The sequence below is a fragment of the Haemaphysalis longicornis genome, unplaced genomic scaffold (assembly GCF_048455015.1).
Source record: "Haemaphysalis longicornis isolate Haplotype H1 unplaced genomic scaffold, Haemaphysalis longicornis Haplotype H1 scaffold_2, whole genome shotgun sequence".
In the NCBI taxonomy this organism is placed as follows: domain Eukaryota; kingdom Metazoa; phylum Arthropoda; class Arachnida; order Ixodida; family Ixodidae; genus Haemaphysalis; species Haemaphysalis longicornis.
Window position 1 is genome coordinate 178,207,368 of NW_027526295.1, and position 24,238 is coordinate 178,231,605.

At 51.8% G+C, this 24,238-nt stretch overlaps 1 protein-coding gene across 1 annotated transcript in view; it reads left to right on the forward strand.

Moving 5' to 3' along the window:
• Nucleotides 1-1,700: 1,700 nt before the first annotated feature.
• The window catches only part of LOC144168428 (uncharacterized), a 28,099-nt gene continuing 5,561 nt past the window's right edge, over nt 1,701-24,238 (forward strand). Inside the window, exons 1-3 of the mRNA XM_077697419.1 lie at nt 1,701-1,730; nt 11,724-12,620; nt 12,747-12,858. Coding sequence (XP_077553545.1) covers nt 1,701-1,730; nt 11,724-12,620; nt 12,747-12,858 — 1,039 coding nt within the window. The remainder of the gene's footprint in view (nt 1,731-11,723; nt 12,621-12,746; nt 12,859-24,238) is intronic.

Sequence of the window (24,238 nt, forward strand, 5' to 3'; positions counted from 1 at the left end):
ACTCCTTTTGGACTCTCTTTTTTTAGAGTGTACTAGGTTTAAAGGGTCCTTCCGACACGTTTTCTTTACCGTTTACCGTGTTACCGGAAGCCGCTGGTGACGGTGAAGCCTGTGCCGGTAAGTTACCGTTCGCGGTAACTCTCGCGCTGTGCACCAACACGGTAAACGGTAACGCAAACACGGTATCGATATGCTAAAACTGCCTATTGCAAAATAGAATTTGCCCACGCGCTAAATATTTAGGCAAGAAATAAGTAAAATATGTTGTAGTAACTACTCAGTAACTTAATTACACTACCATGCCCAGCACAATTTTGGAGGCCTAAAAGCCCACTGAACACTAAACGTCTTATAGATGTCCACCATGGTCTTGCAAGGTCTTAGACATCTTGCACTATGCGAGTTAGCTATAAGACGTCTATTTTTTATGTCTCAAAGATGTCTTAAGAGAGATATCTACAGGACAATTGTGCAAGATCTCCGACGTCTTAAGCTCCGTGAGATGTTGATAAGTCATCTTTACTAAGATGACTAGAAGACGTACGAACCTCAATGTGTACAAGACGTTCCCAAGCAGCAGAAATTGCCAAGCCCAAGCACGGCGAATCATCAGTGGCCAGGCCCAATGTGTCCGAGCTTGGCAATACTTCGGCCGCCATTATTGGCTGGCGCTTGGGAAAGTTGACAAGCCAACAAATGGCCACGCTCTTGAAGGCCAATATTGAACAAATCTTGGCAAAGTATGTTGCCATGATAATGCCTATGGGTGCACCCCGTGAATTCTCATGCACATTTTTGGCTTTGTGGCCAGTCTTTATGACCAATGCCTATTTTATGGGATGCCTCGCTGCCCGATTTCTGCTTTATACATGCCCTTTAACAGGAATTTATTTAACGTTACTCATTTATTTAATGCGCACTTGTTAAATAATTTCCTGTACAATGCATCTATAAAACAGAAATCGGACCGCGAGGCACAATAAACAAAAAGCATCAATTTTGCGAAGCAATTACGGGACTTGCAAAACAAGTCAGAAACAAATCACCTGGTCCCTCTGTGTAGTTGTTTTTATTATGCACATCAAATTTACAACGGGAAACCTGGCTTAACAGTGGCAAGAATAGTAACACAAGCACGAAAGCAAATAGAAACACAATAGTCGAGAAAAAAAGCGCAGCTCATGAAGCGCGAACCGATTATGCTTCGAAAGACAGCTACGCCGCAGTGCCAGCCGAAGGATGGCACGAAGGCGGCAGCTGTCTTTCAACAAGCCCACAGTAAGACAGCTACGCCGCAGTGCCAGCCGAAGGATGGCACGAAGGCGGCAGCTGTCTTTCAACAAGCCCACAGTAAGACAGCTACGCCGCAGTGCCAGCCGAAGGATGGCACGAAGGCGGCAGCTGTCTTTCAACAAGCCCACAGTAAGACAGCTACGCCGCAGTGCCAGCCGAAGGATGGCACGAAGGCGGCAGCTGTCTTTCAACAAGCCCACAGTAAGACAGCTACGCCGCAGTGCCAGCCGAAGGATGGCACGAAGGCGGCAGCTGTCTTTCAACAAGCCCACAGTAAGACAGCTACGCCGCAGTGCCAGCCGAAGGTTGTGGTTGTAGTTGTAGTTGTAGTTGTAGTTGTAGTTGTAGTTGTAGTAAGGACGACGCCCGCATCCTTGAACCAAGATAACGTGAGCCTTGGAATTCTGATGGAGCCCTGCAACAACTCCAAGGTGCCGGTGAAAGACCACATTCCGCTTACCGCGACGGGTAACGTGAACTACCCCAGGAAGGGAATCTTGGGCCGACCAGAAGGCAAAAAGACGACCGAGGACAACATCTTGGGAAACTCATCCGCAAACGTTTATGAAGAACCCATTGAGGATCAGGACATCGTTTCGGCTATAAATGATGAGGCCGAAGCCAGCGGCGAGGTAGCATCAAACGCCCGAACGAAAGATGAAAAGCACGACGAACATAAGGATACACCTGCTACAGACAAGGATGCTCTTGCGACAATTACCGCTACCGACAACAAAAATCTTGAATGCAAGCACGTGGAAAAAAGACAGACTTACGCATAAATGAAAACGAGAACCAAATGACCATGAGAGGGAGGAATACCTTCAAACAAACGGACTGCATTGACAGCAGAACGCGCCGCTTAGAAACGCAGGAGAGGATCTTTCTGGAATACGCAGTGAAGAATTACTCGTCAATGGAAACAAGCTTTGCTCTAGCACTAGCCAGAAAGAAAGAGAACCGAACCACTAGACATAACCAACGGGGAGAGACCTGCAACGGTCTCTTCAGCCGTTCGTGGGTCAACTGTCGAGACAGAGCCAGGGGCCCACGCAAACAGCTCGGTGGTGCACCTCTTTGAAGTGTGGCAGAGTGTAGAGACGTAAAAGATCAAGCAAAAGCTGAGACCACGGTCACCGGCCAATCCACTACCAAACCGAGGAGGACAGCCGCCGAGTGGAAGCGAAGGAAGAAGCGGGGATCGCGCCTTGGGGGAGAACAAACATGGCGTCTTGAGAATCTGACGTGGTGTCGTTATATATACATAAACACACACACACACACACACACACACATATATATATATATATATATATATATATATATATATATATATTTATATATATATATATATTGTAAGCGCGAATCTTCAATGTCCCGTCATCAGGCCATATCTCAGTATTATGACTGGCCAATACCGCCTTCGTGTTTCGTCGTCGTCGCTGCATTGTGTGCGTCCATCATCTCATCGCTCGTCGTCTTTCTGGGACGCACCATCATCGCCATCGTGATTGCTCCTGTTCTGGCCAGGGTACCACTCGCCGAATACACGTCGTCCGCGAAGTCTCCTGGCATTGCCTCTCAATATATATACACATACATGTATACACATATATATACACATATATATATACACACACATATATATAGCGGGATTCTACATTTCACACACTAGTTATTTCCCACCCCGCAGCCATCCGCGCTCAGCAAACATGCCTTGCGAGCGCCGGCTGCGGACGGGTCCATTGTTTGCGGAGGCAGACAAAGGCAGGAGGCGGAGAGGGCAAAACACCAACGGCAGCATTTATTGCAAAGTGCAAATCAAATATACTGCATACAGACTACTGGTAGGCCATAATGGTAACACTGGGAACGAGGCATTAAACAACGCTAGAGATCGAGATGGTTCGACTCACCGATGGCATACCGGAGCAGCGGAGCGCTGCGCGTGCGAGCGCGGTTGCAGTCTCCCAGCTCGCCCGAACACGTCCCATTGTGGCGCGTTTGCCAGGTCCGGACTGGCGCGCCGAAACGTCCGCGCGCCACCGCATCCCCAAGACAAGAGAGCGTCCTCTCGTCATGCGACAACCCACCAGACCTCGCCATTTGGTGGCGCTAGTGCCGAGGAAGAACTGGTTCTCGGGTAAGGCAGAGGAGAAAAGGGTCAACGCCTCCACCCTGGCGACAACGAACACTCCGGTCACTGGCGCCCTCCCGTATGGTTCCCGTCGCGCGAGCGAGGCTCATTGTGCAACGCCAGCCACAATGGGAAGTAGCCAGAAAGGGTTTCGCGTGAAAGTCGCGATCCCCACATCCCTCCCTCCTAAATTTCTTGCGTACGCCGGCGAGAGCTGACTACAGGACTAGAGGCGACGGAAAGTTCGTTCGTCGATTAAATCGTTAGTCACTGCATAGCGTTCCCTACGCCGGCTTCCGCTTGTCCAATGCCACCGCTGGCAATGTTCCAGCAGGCGCGGTCATCACCCGCTGATATCTGCAGGCAGGTAGATCCGTGAAGAATCGCACCAGCCAGCCCAAGCAAGCGTTGCTAAGGTGGCGGTGCATCCGTGATGGCCCATGGCCGCAAAGTAGAGACTGCCGACTCCCTCGGACAGGCTGCACCACTCGGTTTCAGCAGGCTCGCCAGCTGCAGACGACCCGTCTTCCGGCGCAGTAGTCAGCAGCATAAACACGCTCCATCATGTGGTCCAAGCCTGGGTGGCTCAGCTGCACAAAGAAACTCCCCGCACCTTCAGTGTAGGGCAGAAAAATAGCTCTCCGAACGCACCGCCTTTGTGGCGCGATGCTAATGACAACTGCCAGGTTGTCAGCATTGTCATCGCTCTGTTAATGTCAACAAAGCCTAATAAATTGTCCAAACCCTAAAAATTATACGGCGGGAAAAAGCAGGACCGCGTAGCCCCGTAGGAAAACGGCGCGTGCGCAGGTCGCTATTCATAAAGCCGGTCGTGCTCCGGCACATCGCGCACTCCGGCGCCGCTAGAGCCATCTTATTGGCCGGCGAGTCCTATGCCGTGCGTGCAATGCTTTTACTTTTTTTTATTAATGCGTGCTCGATTCGAAGACGTTTGTTGTGCACTTTCGGTGTTGAGAGGCCGCGATATGGATTTACGCGAACTATAGTGTGAGAGCAGTCTGGAAAAACTAACCTGACCTGGGCAATGGTCGTGCTTGCGCGAGAAACGCGCAGCGCCCCGCGTCGTATGTTGCACCTGGGCGTCAATATTTGTGTAAAGCACAAAGCTACATAACAAGCTGCCAGCCGGCGCCCGCGCGACTGCACAAAGGCAATAGAGAGTTTTAGTATAGCGGAAAGCACCACTTTAGCGCGCCCGTAGCGTTAGCGGGCACGCTAACCGTAGCATAACGAGGCGCTATCCGTTCGCGATTGCGGCCCGCAAAACGTTAACGCTACAGCTAAAACGCTATACTAAAACTCCCTAATCGTAGGTAAAAACTGTCGGCAGCTTATTTTAAGCAGCGCACGTACATACCGCGGTTTGCTTGTGCATGTTTACGCCATTTGTTTAGATACTCTTATTTATCATCGCTAGGTAGCTACTCCAGGATACTGATTATTAAACCAAACAAGCCGCGGATCTCGTTAGGGGCGAACGGATCTGATAGTACGGTGAAGCTAGAATGTCTAGTTCATATCGTAGCATCGCCCCCGCTCCCCGCCGACCTAACGCTTGTCATATTCGACCCGCAGCCGTAGGACACCGCGGGACGCTGCCGCTTCCCACCATTTATTTAGCGTACGCAGGAATTTAGATCAATGGTCATAATATAGTTTTACACCTACAATTTCATTACCCAACAGCGCTTGCGCAAGATTATTCAGCTTACATTTGAAGTGACCCCAGTTTGCGAATTGTAGTGAAGCAATATTCAGTCAACTGGGGCGGGTGGATCGCCATATCCCCCCTTAACAACAAGTACCCATCTTCCAGCCTCTCCCTCACACAAACCCCTAACAACTCCACAATTCCGTAAATATTTTAAAATGATTGCAAGCCAAGCAGCCTCATCAAGAAATGAGCATTACTAAGCCCTAGGAATACCCATGCACGCTCCAAACGAAAAATATGACGCGTTGGGTGCGCGCAACACTTTCGAAGAACAAATCAAGGTGCAAGCCGTGCAACACACTGCGCACCTGGAGCACCTCACCAAGATAACCGCGAGCAGACACCTATTAGACAGCCTCCGCATTTTACATGAGAAGACCGCCTTCGACAAGATCTCCACCCCTGCGGAGAGAGCTGCGAGTCCAGGAACTCGAGGAAATCTGCACGTTGTTTGTATTGACACAGCCACGTGGAGCTATGGTTTCAGCCGCCACCGACTGCTCGAGCAAAGTTCTTGACCCCTGCTCCACCCAAACCAAACACCCGAAGGAGGACGAAGAACTGGCCTTTGCCCTAGCCCGTTCTCGTTCTGCACGTTCTGGTCCATATTTTCATGTTCGCGTTTCATTTGATGCCGACAGTACATCCCAGCATGTAGTGCAACTAGAAATGATCACTTCTTTCGCACTGGGAAGCTGAATGTGTAAACCATGCGATATGGGAAGCAGATCTTGCATTTCAGTATTTGTATAATTAGCATTATTTTTAATTGGTTACCAATAGTAGTTCAAACCTAGAAGTTAGAATTGGTGTAAACTTGTATGTGATTGCAAAACAAAAAAACTGCTTCCCATGTTTCGTTCTCCACAACTTCTGGTATCTATTCATGTCTTGCTGGCAATCTTGTTGAATAGTTTTTTTTCTACTGTTCTCATAAACAACCAAGGATTTTTTTAAATTAACACAGAAACTAGTTGCCTCACATTAAAACTAATTAGATATTTGAAATCAGCTAAAAAAACTGAACAAGCCTATGAAGTTTCATCAGAATTGGTTGGAAAGCAAAAAAAAAAAGATGTTTCTTGAACCAGTGTTTTCATGGAAAGCCTACAAAACAGCCCTTCACTTGCCCACCTTTACACCCTCACAAAAACTCTTGGGCACCCACAACACAAACTCACTCAAGTTCACCTTCAACTTGCCACCTAGCATAATCAGAAGTTCCAAGCAGGAAAATTGACCCAGAATGCAATACTGCACCGGCTAAGGAAATGATTACACACTTGGTGAAGGGGCGTGTTGGCTATTGAAATGACCTTTACATGAAGTTTTATTCACCACGCATAAAATTAAAGGTAGAAACTAGTAGACACACTATGCAGAAACTAGCAGACACCCGAGACAAACTATGTCACTGCGATCGCTAATCAGCTATATTGTCAGCTCTCAGATTTTCTTAAATTAAAATTCGGGATTGGACGGGAATAATACACACGCCTAAAATGCGATCTCAGTACGCATCCCCGTCGCCAGTGTGTTTTATGGTTCCAGGTGAAGGTGGGCCTTGTGAATGCGTTGTGGCTTTCTACTTAGAAAGCCGACTCGGTAGCCGACCTGCAAACCTAGCAGCTACTGTAACTGCTGAAACGTTTATGTACGTATTGAAAACCTTTCAACACAAGTATTTGTACAATGTTAAATTGTATATGTATTTCTAAACATTTTAAAATTTCGCAGATCTAAAAATTCCGATTTAAAAAGTTCTAGGGCGTTATCAGCAAAACCGTTTCTCGTCAAGGTGCTTTAAGTGATGCCCTTTCATTTGGGATAGAGAATATATACTCGACAATAATCGGTTGTCTGTCCCTTTAAGACGCCTCACTTTAATGCACCATGAGTTGCACTTGTAAGAAGGCGCGTGCTAAATGTAATGGGGAAACGTATTGTGGCGCGGAAACTATCAAGGCCGCGCCATAATTGAGGACGCATGCACCTATTGCTTCTGTAAGTCAGGTATAAATGAGCACAGCAAAAGTTACGTAAACTACGCAGCGATTCGTGCTGGCGCGCATACGAACAAATCAGGAGCAAGGATAATCAAACGGCCCATATTCAAAGCTTTCATAGCTTGAGACTTGTCATATGAAACTACTCTATTCAGAAGTTGCTTGTAATCGGTCGGCCTTAATTTGTAGTTGGGATAACATACTCTGCACGCGAAACAATACTATCACAGCCGTGATATACTATTATAGTTACAAAAACATCACTGTAGAAAGGACCAATTAATAAATGTAGGTACCACCTCCAGGGAGGCCAGGAGCCGTTGCGCATTACTGGCTCTATGGAGTGGAATCATGGGCATGGAGTGGAATACAACACATACTGCAGGCATTTTTTACAGCAAAGCTGTATACCTCTACCCACCCCCCCCCCCTTCCCAACGGTTTCATCGACGTAAGCAAAAACGATCCCTGTGCAATATAACGACGGAATCGACCAATAATAATAATAAATGACGCATTCAGCCCTATATACACTCTCGTCTCGCTCTCCTCTCTCTACCCCAAAACAACACCAACGCAACTACGACCCAACTACCCACCCTAAAGCGACTTTACGCGGCGTTAACGACCCCCAATGCCCTGCATTTACTCGTGTTCCCCTCGCGGGAAGGTGCGGGAATTTTTTTCCACACAACTGCCCACAATGTGACACCCCTCTCAGAACCTACCACCTTGTGTATTCATGCAACCCCCCCCCCCCCCCCCCTCTACCCCATTCTCTCCCCCTCCCTTGAGCAGTGGTAGTCTGCGCTGACCAGCTCGGCGCCGGAGCATCAAGCCGCCCTGGAGCAACGAGCCCTGGATTCGGCGCTGGCTCGCGGCCTCCTGGACGTAGGAGCCTGACCGCGTCCCTTTCCAGCTCCCTTGGCTGCTCAATAAATGTGTTTTTACCACCACTACCATTCAATTCCAAGCATCTTTCGCATGATGATACCGACGCGAACGAGGGAAAATCAACCGAGAGACAGCGCTTATGTTTACAGATTAGTGACAAAGTACATACTCTGAAAATTTTAGTATAGTCTGCAGATTTATTTTACATTCGGATACATGTCGGTGGCTCTGAATAGACTCCGTAGTCGCAAAATCTCCAACACGATGTCTTCCTCACAGCACTCTTATTTTCGTGCACGAATTTCGTCCTCTGGGGTCACGCAAAATTGGGAAGTGGTGTCTAAGTGCAAATGCGTATTCCGAAAAGGAAGAAACCGAGAATGGGAAGTATCTACGCAGAAAAACTTCACAACACAGCAGAAATGATGCCGCAACGGAAAAGATGTAAGGTTGAAAAGTAAATGATTTGCATATGCAGCCTATCGCGACAATAAATAAAAAGTTTTGGGACCCGAAACGGCACACTCCGGGTTTAGAAAAAAGGGATCGTCCCAAAAACATCCTTGACCTAAACTAGATTCACAATACCCAGAATAAAACTCACAAGACTAAACAGCACATTTATGTGTCACTCGTGGAGCGCGAAGAAGCTGTTAGCAGCCGAGAAAGGATGGGTGAAGAGATCTTTGCGCAAGAACAGTGTAATGTGCCTTAGAAAAGAGGGCTAGGTAAAGTAAAGGTTGATTAGTCCGAGTTAGTCCGATACCAAGTGAAGCAACACCAGCAAGAGCCTCGGAGGTGGTAGATGTTAGGGCAAGCAGAGACATGCGGTAATCTTTGCAGCCAGAAGTGCCGGCTAAACCATGCAGGCGTTACGCGGGCTTGGAAGAGGGTGGTGTTACGAATCGGCCAGCGCCGCAGTACTTCCCCGCATCACTCCTCGGCTGTGCAGCGAAGCCACTCGTGCGCCTTTGAAAACACGCGCCAAAAGCCGCGTCAGACGCTTTGCTCTCGGCAAAACTTCGGCGGCTGCCTGCAAGGCTCGTCTCCACGCTCTTCAAGGACACAGAGGCCCCGTCGATCGCAACGGAGTCCTCCTCTCTCCCCTCTCTCGTACTCAACGTGCCCGAGGCTATGAACGGCTTACGAACTCTGGAAAGAGTGTTGTGCGTGTTCCCACTTGTTGCGTTTGACCGTTATCGCTTTTGGGTATAAATAGGGCTGCCCAAGCGTTGTAACTAATTCCTGTTAGAGCAGCGAATCGATGTTGTCGCTCTGCTCGAGTCCTGTATTGTAACCTCGCCCGTCGGGGCATTGTTCCTTGGCTTCGGCTCACCTCTCGCTATGAAGTAAACAGTTACGTTAGCCTACGGCTTCTGGACTTCTTCACGGCTGCAACAGCGGCTGGCCGTGTCATCATACACGCTACCACTCGTATGTCGGAGGCCACGGACCTCGGATCGGGTGCCCCAGCCCGGTCGCAACAACTGGTTGGCAGCGGTCGGATGGCAACTTCGTAACACCTGAAGCCAGCGGTGCGAGACCCAACACCACGGACGTCAAGGCGGCTTCGGACTTCGCAGAATTCACGGCGGTCAAGGGTGAGTGCGGGACTTTTCTTCACTGAGTTTTACCAGGCTTCTGAGGATAGCTGGTAGGGCGTGTGTTTTTGTCGCGTGGGTTATTCGCGCAAAACATTTTTGCAGAAGTGGGAAAGCAGTACTCTAGACCGGCCATGAATTTGAAGGCGTTGAAAAAACCGCAGTTGTTGGAGCTTGCAAAAGAGTTGCGCTTGGATGTTACGGACGCGCTGAGAAAGCCAGAGCTGATACAGGTTATACTCGCTGTCGGGGCTGACGATGAGGAGCTGTCGGAATGCATTGAGCTGATCAATGGCAGGGAGACCGCGAAACGTCAGGCCGCCGAGGCAGAGGCTAAACGTCAGGCTGCAGAGGCTGAGCGCCAGCGTGAGGAACGCGAGGAGAAAAATTGGCCGCGTATCTGCTCCTTTCGTTGCAAATGCCGTCAAAAGACGATAGTCTTTATCGGCTTTTGCGAAGTAACTGCCTCCCTTCGCTTTCCCGCTCACCTCTCATGTTGTTCCTCTTGCGTCGCGCTCCTCCCAAGGTAAAGACGCCAAAGGTTTGCTTAAACCATTTTAAATTTCCCGCGTTCCACTGCTCCAAACCGGGTGTCTCGATGCGAACGCTGCCGTACGGCGAAGACGCGCGTTAATCGAGGCGCCCTACTTCAGCGTTTATAGAACCGCGTTTCCCTACTCCACGTGCGTTGCAAGCAGAACGTGGAACCTACCTAGTGGAACCTTGCGTAACTGTTGCCGGTTGATTTCTTAAAATGGCCCCAGAAGCTATAGTGGCGCGAGCGACAGCAGAGGACGGCGGAGTGAATTCTTTTAAGAGCGAATGCTCTTTATAAGCGACCCCAAACCATCCACCGCCGGCGGCGGCGGCGGCGGCGGCGGCGTCGGCGGCGTCCGCAGTGCTCCTCTACATTTAAAAAAGAAACAGCATCCGGCGCCAGGTTTCGATCCGAGGACTTTGCGGCCGCAGCGCGACGCGCTACCGACTAAGCCACGGAAGCCACGCTGATATCTGTGTGAGTAACGCGCCTTATATCTTTATCGCATTCAAACTACGCCGTCAGCGGCGTGCGTTGGCGACTCAGCGGCGTTATAGCGGCTTGATAACTGCGTGGTGTACACGTGATACTACAAACCCGATGGAAGAGATGGAAGAGAAGGCGGCGAGGCGGTGGGCTGCGGGGGCCGAGCGCAAGCGCCGCAAGCGGGCCGACAACCGTGCATTCGCACTTTCACATTCTCCCCCTCGGGGAAATGCGGGGGAATTTTTTTTTCTGCAGTTGATGGAGTATTTATATTTCGCAAATTCAAGCATGTTTGATTTTTTATAAAGGAACACTGCAAATATCACTTCTGTATTGATTTGTTGTCTCATATTTGCGTAATGTCTTGTTCTTCTTCAACAATGTTGACAAGTATGAGCATTCCACCGGACATAGACGGGTAGATTTAGCTGTGACTATATAAGACTATTGCGCAGGCATTGTTTTGCTTTGGCCGGGTGGCTGAATCGGGTCACAGACAGACAGACGGACAGACATACAGACATACAGTCAGACCAAAATTTCTGGGTTTAAGTAGCCCAAGAAAGACTATCGTCTTTAAAAGCGAGAACAGGAGCTCGAAAGGCAGAAACAAGAACAGGAACGCGAGGAAAGAAAGCGGAAAGAGGAACGCGAGGATAGAAGGCGAGAACAGGAGCGACAGCATGAGCTGGAAATGAAGCGTCTAGACGTCCAGGCGTCTCGAGCTAGGCGTGAGAGTGACAACAGCGCGCCAAGCGTGCAGTCTGAGCGGCCTACGCTGCGAATGTGTGACCTAATGCGACCCTACAAGGTAGGAGAAGACATCGTTCTTTTTTTGGTCAACTTCGACCGTACGTGTGAGAGGGCCCAGTTTAGCCGAGACTCATGGTCGCAAAAGCTCCTTACGCTTTTGCCAGGTGAGGCATCCGACGTGATGGCCCGCTTGCCAAAGGAGGAGGCGGAGGACTATGAGAAAGTCAAGTCTAGCCTCCTGCGTAAGTACAGGCTGTCAGCAGAGGCGTTTCGTCAGAAGTTCCGTGAAGCCGAGAAAGCCAGGGGCGAGTCATACTCTGAGTTCGCCTACAAGCTGAGGGCAAACATGGAAGAGTGGCTCAAAGAGGCAAAGGCTTTCGGAGAGCACGACAAGGTAGTTGAGTGCTTCGGTCTTGAGCAGTTTTATCGCCGTCTACCTGAAAACCTGAGACTCTGGGTGCAAGATAGGCCAGGGGTAAATACTGTGGATAAGGCAGCTCAACTAGCCGACGAGTTCATCGCACGTCGAGGTGCGCAGGGGCCGAAAGACGGCCAAAAAGAGTTCAGGCCGAGGCCTGATAAGTTAGGGCCGAAAGGCAGAGCTCCCTACGAAAAGAGCGGAGCAAAAGTGACCGAATCCGCGAATAATGAAACGGGCTCGGAAAACGAAAAGAGCGCAAACGCAGAGGCACAGCGCCGAAAAAAGGCTTTCGAAGCGCGCAAGCAGTCCGCGTGCTACAATTGTGGCGAGACAGGGCATTTCGCAGCTAGTTGCAAAAAGGGCAAGCTTGTCTTTCACTTAGTAGACCAGGATGAGGAGAGCAGACAACTTTTAGAGCCCTACGTACGCGAGCTTGCAGTTAACGGCAAACCGTGCCGAGTGCTTCGCGATTCCGCAGCAACAATGGACGTGGTCCACCCGTCCTACGTCGAACCCCACCAATTCACGGGCGATTGCGCGTGGATAAAGCAGGCCGTAGAAGCGCAAAGCGTGTGTCTTCCGATCGCCAGGATAACCATCGATGGTCCCTTCGGAGAGCTCGAAACCGAGGCCGCTGTCTCTCCCAGCCTTCCGGCGCAGTATCCGTATCTTTTCTCGAACAGGTCCGATCAGCTGCTGCGCGAAAGGGGACTCGTTTTCGGGGAAGGGATAGTGTTCGCGCTGACGCGCTCGAAGGTTCGCGAACTCGGAGCGACGGCGGCGGTTGAAAGCAGGAACGATTCGCGAAGAGAGGAGGTGGGGAAGCTTGCTGCGACTAGCGCCGACGTTGCTTCCGAACGCGGCCAGTCTGCCTCCTTGCAGGTTCAGATCGCGGGTGTCGAGCAGCAGCAGCACCCCGCCGAAACAGATGATTCTCTGGCAGAGCTTTTTGTAGCACCTACGTCGGAAAGTTTAGAGCGGTTGCTGCACGTCGGTAATACGGCACTGAGCGCGGAGCAAAGAAAAGATCACACGCTGGAAAAGTTACTGGATAATGTAACTGAAGGGGTTGCGAAAAAGAACGTAAGGTTCCAGGCGAGGGAGGAGATACTTTACCGCAAGTATCGAGACCGGAGAAGGGTGGAGTATGACCAATTAGTTGTCCCGCAGGTCTATCGTCAGGATTTGTTGCGTCTCGCACACGGCAAGTCGTGGTCAGGGCACCTAGAGCACAAAATTCAACTCGAGCAGGAAGAAGCGAAGCCTGAGTTAGAATTATTGCTCGAAAAAGACCTCGTTGTCGAGGAAAGCACCACCGTGCCAGCGCTGCCAGTAGCAGACGCTCGGAAGCGCGAGTCGGAGGTGACGGTTGCGGGAGAGGTTCTTTGCAGTACGTTCCACATGGGTCTCCTTTGCGCATGCGTGACCACGCCTGGCAACCATGGGCAGCGCGCGCCTCGCCCGCCTCAGAGCGCGCGCCTCGCCCGCTTCACAATATTTCAGCGAGAGCAGTCGGTCTTGATTTTTACCTAACCGGCCAAACCGCTTCCGCTCACTGACTAGCCAGAGTCACTGTTAATTATTAATCACTGGTAATAATTAGAGGAGATCGGGCGTAACTGGCGATGGCTACGTCGGCCTTGGATCCAGCGAGCGGGAGCGGTTCGGCCGCTTGAGTAAAAAACCAAGACCGACTGCTCTCATCGCGTGAGTTGTAAAGCGGGCGCGAAGTTTTGCTATTACAAAACGCTAACACGGCCACACGCACACACACACACACACACGCACGAAAAAAAAGAAAGAACAGTGCGAGAATCGAACCAGGGACTACAACGACCGTAGTCAGCGCCGGAACCACTACACCAAATCCCAGAACGAGAAAGGGCGGCTAATCGGCTGATTTAAAAAATTCACTGCAGTGGTCACGCATGCGCAAAGGAGACCCATGTGGAACGTACTGCAAAGAACCTATCCCGACGGTTGCAGCCCAGCAGCGCGGCAAGGTTGCTGAGAGAGATAACGACGGCGCATTAGCTCAGACTGTCGGCAGAGGCGGCAGAGGGCAGTGCGTGTCCACTGAGTGCGATAATGTGTCGACGTTTGTTTTGGAAATCTCGGCGGAGTGTTCGGACGGTTCAAATTCGCGGGAGGCCGTGGGAACGGCTACCGGCTTGAACGTGAACATTTCGCGAGATAGCGACGTTTCGCAGGATTGCGTAAACGATGAGGCTACCGAAAGGCAACACGAGTCCGCTGAAACGGAAGTTGTATGTATGTATGTATTTATTGCACAAAAACAAGAAAGGAAGGTCCACCAACAGGCGTTAATTGTCTCGCCTAGGGGCGGACACCGGAACGCCTGCTGGTGTGGGGGAGGTGGGAAAGGGAGGAAAGAGTACATAGGAATAGGGGGATAGGGTAGAGGGCTAACATAAATATATAAAACATGGGCAAGAATAACCTATATACAACGTTAGGTGAAAGAGAAAAAAAAAACACACACACACAAAAAAAACGAAACACTAGACAAATAAATAAATATCAAAATACAGGACACAAAGGAGTAGGACACCTGCACACTTACACACACGCACTCACACACCCACACGCACACACACAGGAATTCTACCCTAACAGCTACACTCCACTGCGACCCGGGCAGTTACGTAGAGTTGTAGCTTAGTGCATTGTGGAGCCCCGAGGCCCCCAGGTATGCTCCCAGGGCCTCGAGCACTTTGTCCCGCTCCCTGGCATTTCCTGGGGGCCAAAGCAGTTCCTCGAGCGGCCGAACCCCTCGGAGCACGGCCAGAAGCTCCGCCCGCCCTGCCGCAAACTTGGGGCACTCGTACAGTACATGCGGCAGGGACTGCACGGGCGCTCGTCAGTGCGTGCAGGCGGGACTGGCCACCCGCCCCAGTCGGTGCTTCCGCTCTGACGTCCACGCGGCCCCCACGCGGAGGCGCAGGACGGCCGAGCGCAGTCGACGAGGCAGGCGTGATGCCCGCACAGGCGGCAGACCCCCTCCGACACGCAGCCGCGGGTCTGGATGCCTGGTGCGGAGGTGTCGCTGGATGAGAAGGCGGGCGTCGTCCGCTGCCGCCTGGGCCAACATGTCCGAGGGAGGCAGCGCGTGAGCCCCGGCGGCCAGCTCGTCTGCCCGCTCGTTTCCGTCCAGGCCGATGTGGGCGGGGACCCACTGAAGGCACAGCCGAGTGCCCCGGTCCGCCAGCTGCGCCGCTTTCTCCCGGATGCCCCGCACCAACAGGGAGTGCGAGTCGCCGTCCCGTAGACGCGCCAGGGCCACCCGGGAGTCGCACAGCAGGGCAGAGCGCTCGGGGAAGGGCTCCACCTCCAGCAGCAGGTCCAGACCCAGTCCGACACCCACCAGCTCGGCAGTGGCCGAAGATGAGGCATAGGGCAGCCGCGCCTGCCGGGTGGCCCCTCCCAGCACGGCTGCCGCTGCGGCCGACCCCTGCTGCTGCCGCACCGAGCCGTCCGTGTAGACAAGGGTGTGGCTTTCGAGGTCGCCCCAGATGACACCCCGTGTCAGCTGCAGTTGTCCGCATGGGGGCGTCCGCTGCTTGCTGCGCAGACCTGGGATGTCCAGCCTCACTTCAGCTGTCAGAGCAGGAGCCGGGCCACCAGGTTGCGCATCCACGGGGGCCACCACCTCTTCGTAGAGCGCGAGCATGCGCCCCATGCGCGAGCGGTGGTGGCCCCTCAGTCGCTGCAGCAGCGGGCCGCCCCCCTCGGCGCGCCGCAGCCGGTCAATTTGGCCAAGCGCCCGCTGGTCAGCCGTCATCTCGAGGGTCCACGCCCCGAAGTTGTTCCTTCGGACGGTAATTCAGAAGAGAGCGACGTGGTGGGAAAGCCTGCAGCCGAGGCAGCGAACGGTTTGCACGGTTCAGTTGGGAGAAATGACGATCTCGCCACTGAGCAAGCCGATTCCGTCCTGCCACCAGCTCAGGTAACCAACCTCGAGCAACGGCCAGTCGAGCTCGTAGAGATTCAGGTGTCTGGGGCGGCTGAGCCGTCTTTTGAGACAGGGCAGCTTGGATCTAGTGTAGCCTTGACAGCCGCAACACAGAACGAAAACACCCTTCGGTGTTCGCTTGCTGAGGGTGTTGCGAAAAAGGCGATGGACGCCGAGATAGGGTCTGTTGGAAGCTACGAGGTGTGTAATGAGCACGTCGTGCCCTTTTCACGCCAAGCTGATGCTTCCGATGATAGGCCAACATCGGCGGAGCTAGTTGAGGTTGCGGTGTCGACTGCGGCTGAGCCGAAGTCGGGAACCGACCAGCCTAGAGCAGAGAACGTAAACGCGTTCCGGCGTTTGCTTGCCGAACGCGTTCGCGAAAAGGCGAGCAAGAAGGATAGAGGGAAAACGTCCGCGCGTTCTTGTGGCGCGCGTTTCAGTGCGGGCACGCGAAGGGGCAAAGCCGTGAGCTCGCATCGCGCCAAGAGAACTCCGCCTCCAAAAAGGAGTGCGCGCCTCTCCTTTGAACGTTGGAAAATCTCGTTCGCTCCTCCGCGCGCTCGACCTTTGTCGAACAAGACGACCGGTGTCTTTTCACGCGGTCGCAGCAGTCTCTTTCAGAGAACGGGTGCACCTAAAGTGCGGTACAAATTGGGAAGGCTCGGAACAATGACGAGAGCTCAAATCGCAGCTCTCAGCGCGAGAAGTGGCCTGTAGACGCCTGACTTTCTCAAGTTCATTGTTTTTCCTGGAGCAGGTTTCGCCCTTTACGATTACGTTTCTTTTTGTGTGGGACATTTCCAATCAAGCGAAATGTCACCTTTCAGGTTTGTCACTTGCCTGAAAGTACTGCTGGGCCGCCACCACTGAAAGTACTGCTGGGCAAAAATGTAACTAGAGTAGTTAGTTATTAGCGTATTTTATCGCAACTAAAAGCCTGGTAGATCTTCAGTGTGGATTTGTCTTCGCACTTGCCGGCGATGCGGTTGTGTCTTCCTGTGTTGTTCTGTTGCTTGCCTGACCAAGCCAGAGACGTTCTTGGGGAGCCACTACTCATCCAGTGACCCTCCCGGTGAAGCTCCAGCACGGTGTCGTACAGCCAAGGCCTGGAGTCGAGCGTCTGCCGAACACTTCACTTCGACAGCATCCCTCCGGACAACGGTTGCAGACCCTTATCCATCGGCATCTCGGACCCCCGGCGGAGAAGCTGTTATGAATCGGCCAGCGCCACAGTACTTCCCCGCATCACTCCTCGGCTGTGCAGCGAAGCCACTCGTGCGCCTTTGAAAACACGCGCCACCATGTCGGCAACAAGTTGCGACAAAGCCGCGTCAGACGCTTTGCTCTCGGCAAAACTTCGGCGGCTGCCTGCAAGGCTCGTCTCCACGCTCTTCAAGGACACAGAGGCCCCGTCGATCGCAGCGGAGTCCTCCTCTCTCCCCTCTCTCGGACTCAACGTGTCCGAGGCTATGAACGGCTTACGAACTCTGGAAAGAGTGTTGTGCGTGTTCCCACTTGTTGCGTTTGACCGTTATCGCTTTTGGGTATAAATAGAGCTGCCCAAGCGTTGTAAACCAATTCCTGTTAGAGCAGCGAATCGATGTTGTCGCTCTGCTCGAGTCCTGTATTGTAACCTCGCCCGTCGGGGCATTGTTCTTTGGCTTCGGCTCACCTCTCGCTATGAAGTAAACAGTTACGTTAGCCTACGGCTTCTGGACTTCTTCACGGCTGCAACAGCGGCTGGCCGCTCGCATCATACACGCTACCACTCGTATGTCGGAGGCCACGGACCTCGGATCGGGTGCCCCCGCCCGGTCGCAACAGTGGCCAGCAAAGACAGGGCGGGTAAAGGCAGTACGTGTGAGACAATTATCCGCTTCATTAAGTTTTTCATTGCCCCTGCGAACCCACCTTAAACAAATCAAGCTTAAAGGACCACAGCTGGAGCCCGGCGAAGGAACGCTGCAGGTGAAATAAAAGCTTTCGCAGCAAAATAAAGTGCAGGCGTAAAAGGTAAAGTTCAGTAGTGTAAAAGACCAGTTAGGGAATTTAGATTTCTCGCTCGACTTTTTTGTTATGAACGTGCACATTCCTTGCTGAATAACTGAGGTAAGAACATGAAGTCGGTCATCTAATGAGGGAAGTTTTATCAGAAGAGACCAGTCAATGTCACACAGGAAGTCATAAAAGGCAATGTAATTTCTAGCAGCAAAGTTCACGTGGGAGGGGCAGAATCGTCGGAACCTCTTCAGTGCTGCCAAGGATACGCCAGAGAAATGTGAAATTTGTCAGGTCGGACCCACAATACATCCGATAAAGAAATAGTTCGGCCGGGCAAGTTAGAGAGGCGAAGGTCTAAAACATTGCTGCATATGTTTTCACACCTATCTCTTGGTTATATACCACTGAAAGAAAAAAAAACGTTTAACAGACAGTAACCTTTCTGGGCGACGTAGTGATTATTGTGGCTAAAAGTGCCATAATCCCAGTTCATCCCGGGGGCATTAAAGTCCCCAGAGAATAGAAATTTACTGGCTTGGTAAGCGTTTGCAATACCATCCACCAATGCGATACGGCGCTGACATTCGCCTAGTTCATGGATGGCGGCATATAAAAGTGGAAATTAACATGGTATCTTTGCTTCCGCTGACATCTTCTACCCACGCTGATTCTTTAAGAGTTTCCAGGTCCGAGCGACGACGGCCAATACAACGACTTGTCCACAGCAATGAGTACTCAAAAACCGCAATTTTTGGGCGTGAAGCTTTCACGGTCACTACGAAAGACAGCATATATAATTATCAGTAAAATAATCACTGGATTGAATTTCTGAAGAGAGCCCAGTTTCATTAATGGTAACAACATTAAGTGTGGACTATACTAAGGAGAGAAATAACTCAGCAGGTATGGTCCTGACACCACGTACAATTTGGTAGTACACATTCAGGCGTCGAATCACTGCGGGGGCTAGGAAATTTCAGACGAATGCAGCATAGGCTCATGCAGAGTGCCCCTGAATTGCTTAAAGAGACAAGCCTTCGACCACAGGCCAGGACCTGGCAGTACGCCCCAGCACTCGTCGCTTACTGGATATATGAAAGGAGGAATAGGTATCTTATTTTGTTTTTAGGCTCGTGCACGTAAGGGGGGACACATTTCTGGCAGACAAGTATGAGGTGAGCTGAGCTTCCGTGATCTCAGGGGAATGCTCCGTGACGAAGAAACCCTACGGCTACTTTCGGACTTGTATCATAGTTCGCATGAGTCGGACGTTCCGAAGGAAGCGGTAGGTTGGTGCCCCTTGTCCCTAACATCACCGGTGGTGGTAACGGCAATGTCAGATCCTCGTGTAGCGGAACCCGCGTCGGGGCCGCCGGTGCCGACAGCTTTTGGGCGTGAACCATGAGACCCAAACTCCCGTGATTCGACGCCGGCTGGTGACGATAGAAACCGTACTTCGGGGGCGCGGCACCCGCAGGAGCAGAAGCGGCGGCTTCGGCAGTGGCGAAAGGCGATTTCATGGGGATGATTAGTGACGCGGCCGCAGCCGATGCCGTGGGTGACTGAAGAGAGACGGCATTGTGCGGGTCGGACACCATAACCGGTCGTCGCGCGGCGACCTCCTCTCGTAGACTGGTACTTCGTCACGGAGGAAGCCGATGCGTGCCAGGCCAGTTCCCGCTCACCTTCCCGCCGAAGGCTGTCAAATCCCTGCATGTTTTCCCGGCTTAGCTGGTCATTGTTATCAGGCTGCGCCTAATGTCACGGCAGCCGTGAGAATTACCTCCGGAAAATTCTCACGGCAGTTTTCATAAAAGCTGGCTGGCCTAAAATTTGCTGAATAATATTACGCCCCAACGTAACCTAACACAACATAACCTCACCAAACCTAGCGTAACCCAACCGAACGCATCATAACCTACCAGAATTCAATGATTGATTGTTTTATTGTAGGCTTTATCGCGCCGACGCAAAGCAGGAAATGAGGCGCGCCATAGTGCGGGGCTCCGGATTAATTTTGACCTCCTTGGGTTCTTTAACGTGCGCCAAAATCTCGTACGCACCGGCGTTTCTGCTTTTAGCTTGATTCAGAAAGTGGCTACCCAAATTCAGCCCAACTGCAACAAACCTAATCTAACTCACCCGAACGACACAGAACACAACCTAGATTAAACGTACTTCATACCATTCTAAAAGTCCTTTGCGTTGATCCCTTCATATAGTAAAAACCAGACTCAGTATTAACAAAATCATGACAGATAAATTCTTAATGCCGAGAAAAGCATCGCATTCTCGGATACGAGCCTGAGCCTCCTCGATTAAAGCCAAGTACTATACCACAGCGCTACAGGGATAGCTGCAAGAATGGCTTTGTAGGGAATATTGATCCTATAGAATCTCCGTGAAGCGTGGTTACCAATGAGAGGCGACAGCAGTGGAAAATTTCTGACGATGATTCTCATGGTTGCCGTGATAATAGACACTACCATTTCTCGTGAAGCCGGGCCATTTAGTCGTGCCCTCCAGCGCTTGGGTGAGGAGGGCCCGAAGATCGGCAGTTTCGGCGCCAAGGTCAACCGGTTGGAGCGGCGGAAAGAAGGCCTTCTCGACGACAGCCGGCGAACCTCACCGAAGGGAGCAGGGGGAAGATTCCCTGCTTGCGGACGGGCCAATGTCGTTGCTGGTGTGGCTAGGCCAGGCCGGCATCTCGGCCGTAAGAGACCTGTAGGAGAGGTCTCTTCCAGAGGTCTCTTCGATTTGGCCTGCACTTTCTGCGTGAATGCCGCCAGTTCAGCGCAATCGCCGCCACTGCAGAACCGGACCTGCACTTTTGTCGCCTGATTCTGCACCTTCTCCCTGGTAAATGCAGGCAAAGCCGTGAACTCATCCTGAATTCTCTGCGCCGTCGGTAAATCGAAGAACAAAGTGCAGGGGCCGAGCGCTGCACTCGAAAATCGAAGAGGCGAGTGCTGCACTACCTGAATGAGTGCAGCCAAATCGAAGACACCTTAAATTTAAATGGCCGAGCACCAGATTTCAGCAGCTGGAACTTCGCGTCCGGCCACACAACACACTTCATGTGCACACGTTCCTGACAGGCGGAGCAGGGGAGAGAGAGATTCCTGACAGGCGGAGCAGCGGAGAGAGAGAGAGAGAGAGAGAGAAAGAGAGACTAAACTTTATTTCGAGGAATATCAGTGATAATACATCATGAAAGCGATGCTGGTGGTTAGATCGCGTTGATGACTGTCAGCGTGAAGTGATCAGCGACCTCGGCAGCCCTGGCGACCAAGCGGGTCCGCAGGTCCGGGTCCGAGCGGCGCAGCGCGGCCTCCCACCGTTCGTCGGATGGTATTTCGGGAAAAGGGCTTTTTGGGCAAGCCCAGATGATGTGGCATAGTGTGGCATGACCGCCACATAAGCAGGAGGCCGAAGTGGGGTACAGAGCTGGGTGGATGTGCATCAGGACTGCGGGATTATGAAAGGTGCCTGTCTGAAGAAGTCGCCACGTGTGAGCCTTAGAATTGTCTAAAGTTTTGTCCGCCAGAGGATAGGTCAAGCGGGAGAGGCGAGTGCATAGTGATGTCGTGAAAAGAGACCAGGCGATCCCGCGCAGGTCGCGCCCCGTGGTAGGGATAGAGGCTGGGCCCAGCCCGGATCGCGAGTCCTCGGGCGTGTTCGTGGGCCGCTTCGTTCCCTTCGAGGCCCGAATGCGCGGGCGTCCAGGTCAGAAGAACTGGCTGTTTTAGGGGTCGGGCAGAGTTTCCTGCCAAAATTTTGAGTGGCGGCTCTGAAATGCGACCGGTGGAAAAATTTTGAATTGCAGTTTTAGAGCGGAGCAGCGGAAAACCGCCTGCTTTCCGAAAAAAAGCACGCGAGCTCAGAACACAGCAACCCCTGCTAGGGGCCATTTTGCAGCAAAATGGTGATAATGATGATGGTGATTATGATGATCAACCTTTATTAGAGTGCCCAGGAACAGCCGAAGCCTTTGTGCTGGCGCACTGAGAGACAAAATAGGGGCAGCACTGCAGCAATAAAAAAAAACTAGAAAAACTACAAAGACTAAACACAAAATACTGCCATCCAATCTACATTACACGATTAACAGCAATTGCAAAAAAGTTGTCGTACAATAAGCACAGCTACAGGACAAAGAGGAATGAATCAATGAATGACCTTTATTTAGGAAGAGGCCTGAGGCCCTGATGGGGGTTGGGGGGAAAAGGAAGAGGGAAGACCCGTATTACAAATAATGATCACATGACGTTGTAAGCGTTTGGAGTTCCCCTTCCGGTTAGCTGCAGGCACGGTTTGAGTGTTCACATAGGCACTGGCCGTTGGTATGTGAGAGAGAGAGAGAGAGGAATTTTATTGAAATGAAAAAAACACAGAAAGGCCGGCCTGATGGTAGCATATCTGGCCAGCTATTCTGTGTGTGGGAAGGGAAAGGGGAGGAAAGAGCGTGGATAGAGGACGAGAGAGATGAAGATGGCCGAGAAATAAATAAATGGCTATGTATAGAAGATGCCTATACCGATACGGTGTATGTGTTAAAGTTACGCCGGACGGGCCTCAACTACAATATCTCTGAGAGGCCGCTGCTGCGCAGAAATGTCAGCACAGCTTTAAATGCCTTGTGGGAACGCTTAGCGTCTGGCCAAGGTCCCAGCAGCACTTCCTCCTACACCACACGCAGTCCAAACGGTCCAATGTTCTCGCTAAATGTTCTCGAGGATGCGGATAGCGTGGACAGTGGCAGAGAACACGCGAAATAGTCTCTGGTACATGGCATGTCTCACAGTCGGGGTCACTCGTAAAGCCAAGGAGGTGCTTGTAGCGACGGGTAAAGGCTACGCCAAGCCGTAGTCGGTGAAACAGCGTGGCGTAGTTTCGCTGAATACCAGGAGGTAACCGAAACTTGCAGTCGGGGTCCAGGCGGTGTAGTCTTCTATCACGATTGTCAGGGTGTGACCAGTGACTCGCCGAGGCGTGGCGGAGAATGGTAGACAGAAGGGCGGGCGTGTCCGTCCTTGCGGACAGAAGGGCAGACGTACAACATCTGCATTTGCAGAAACCTTCTTTGCCTCCTGGTCAGCCCAGTCGTTACCAGCTAGCCCGCAATGGCCTGGTACCCACTGAATGGTGAGGACATGTCCTTGTTGCAGTGCCAATGAGCATAATTCGAGTACTTCCGCAGCAAGGGCATAATAAGGTCCTTGCCTCATAACTCCGTTGAGGACCTGGAGTGCTGGCTTGGAATCACCAAACAGGGTCCAAGCTTGAGGTGATTCACGGGAGACTAAACGAATCGCCTCCCGTATGGCAACCAACTCAGTGGCAGTAGAAGTTGTCTTGTGGTCTAGTGTGAATCCTCGGGTAACGCATAAGCTTGGAATTACCACAGCCGCGGTAGACCGGGATGCAGTCACAGAGCCATCAGTATAGACATGTACAGTTCCGGCGTACTTGTCTGTCAAGAACGCTAGAGTCAACTGTTTGAGGGCTATTGATGGCAAAGAGGATTTCTTCCCAATTCCCGGGATGGAAAGGTAAATTGATGGTTTTGATAGTACCCACAGAGGATTCTGGGAAACCACCATTGGAGCGAAACCTGATGGGATCCTATGTTGGTGTTGCAAAATGGCTGCCGCAAAACTACTTCTCGAATACGTAGTAGGAAGAGCCGATAATGGATGGTGTTTATGCCTTGTGAAACATCTAAGGTAGACTCGGAGGGGTTCGGCCAAAAGAAGTGCATCGATTGGAAAAACACGTGCCTCGGCAATTGTGCCCACAGTAGAGGTACATCGTGGTAGTCCCAAGCATATTCTGAGGGCTTGTGCTTGCAAACCCTCCAATGTGCACCGGGAAGAAGTTCGCAGGTTTGAAATGGCTGGCAGGCTGTAACGAAGATGCCTCCAAAACAGGCTCCGGTACAACTGGAGAAGAGCGCTCTCAGATGGACCCCATCTCATCCCCACCACGAAACCAAGAACATGTACAAGGCTTGCAAGTTTAGTCTTCAACGAGGCGATGTGTTTCGTCCACGACAGACCGCGGTCTACAGTCACTCCCAAAAATCTGTGGTGCGTGACGTAAGGTATCAGTGTACCCTCAATAATGATAGGATACCGGAGCATCGACTTTCTGGTGAATGCAAGAACGGCGCATTTTTCTGGCGCTAAACTCAGACCTTGACGGCACAAGTACCGAGACGTCGTTCTTGCGGCTCGCTGTAAACGGGCTCGCAGCTGCGGTCGAGTTACACCAGAAGTCCAAATGCAGATATCGTTAGCGTACATAGTGACTCTGACGACTTCAGGCATTTCGCCCACGAGACCGATTAGGGCAATATTAAAGAGGGTGGGGCTCAGTACTCCCCCTTGTGGAACAC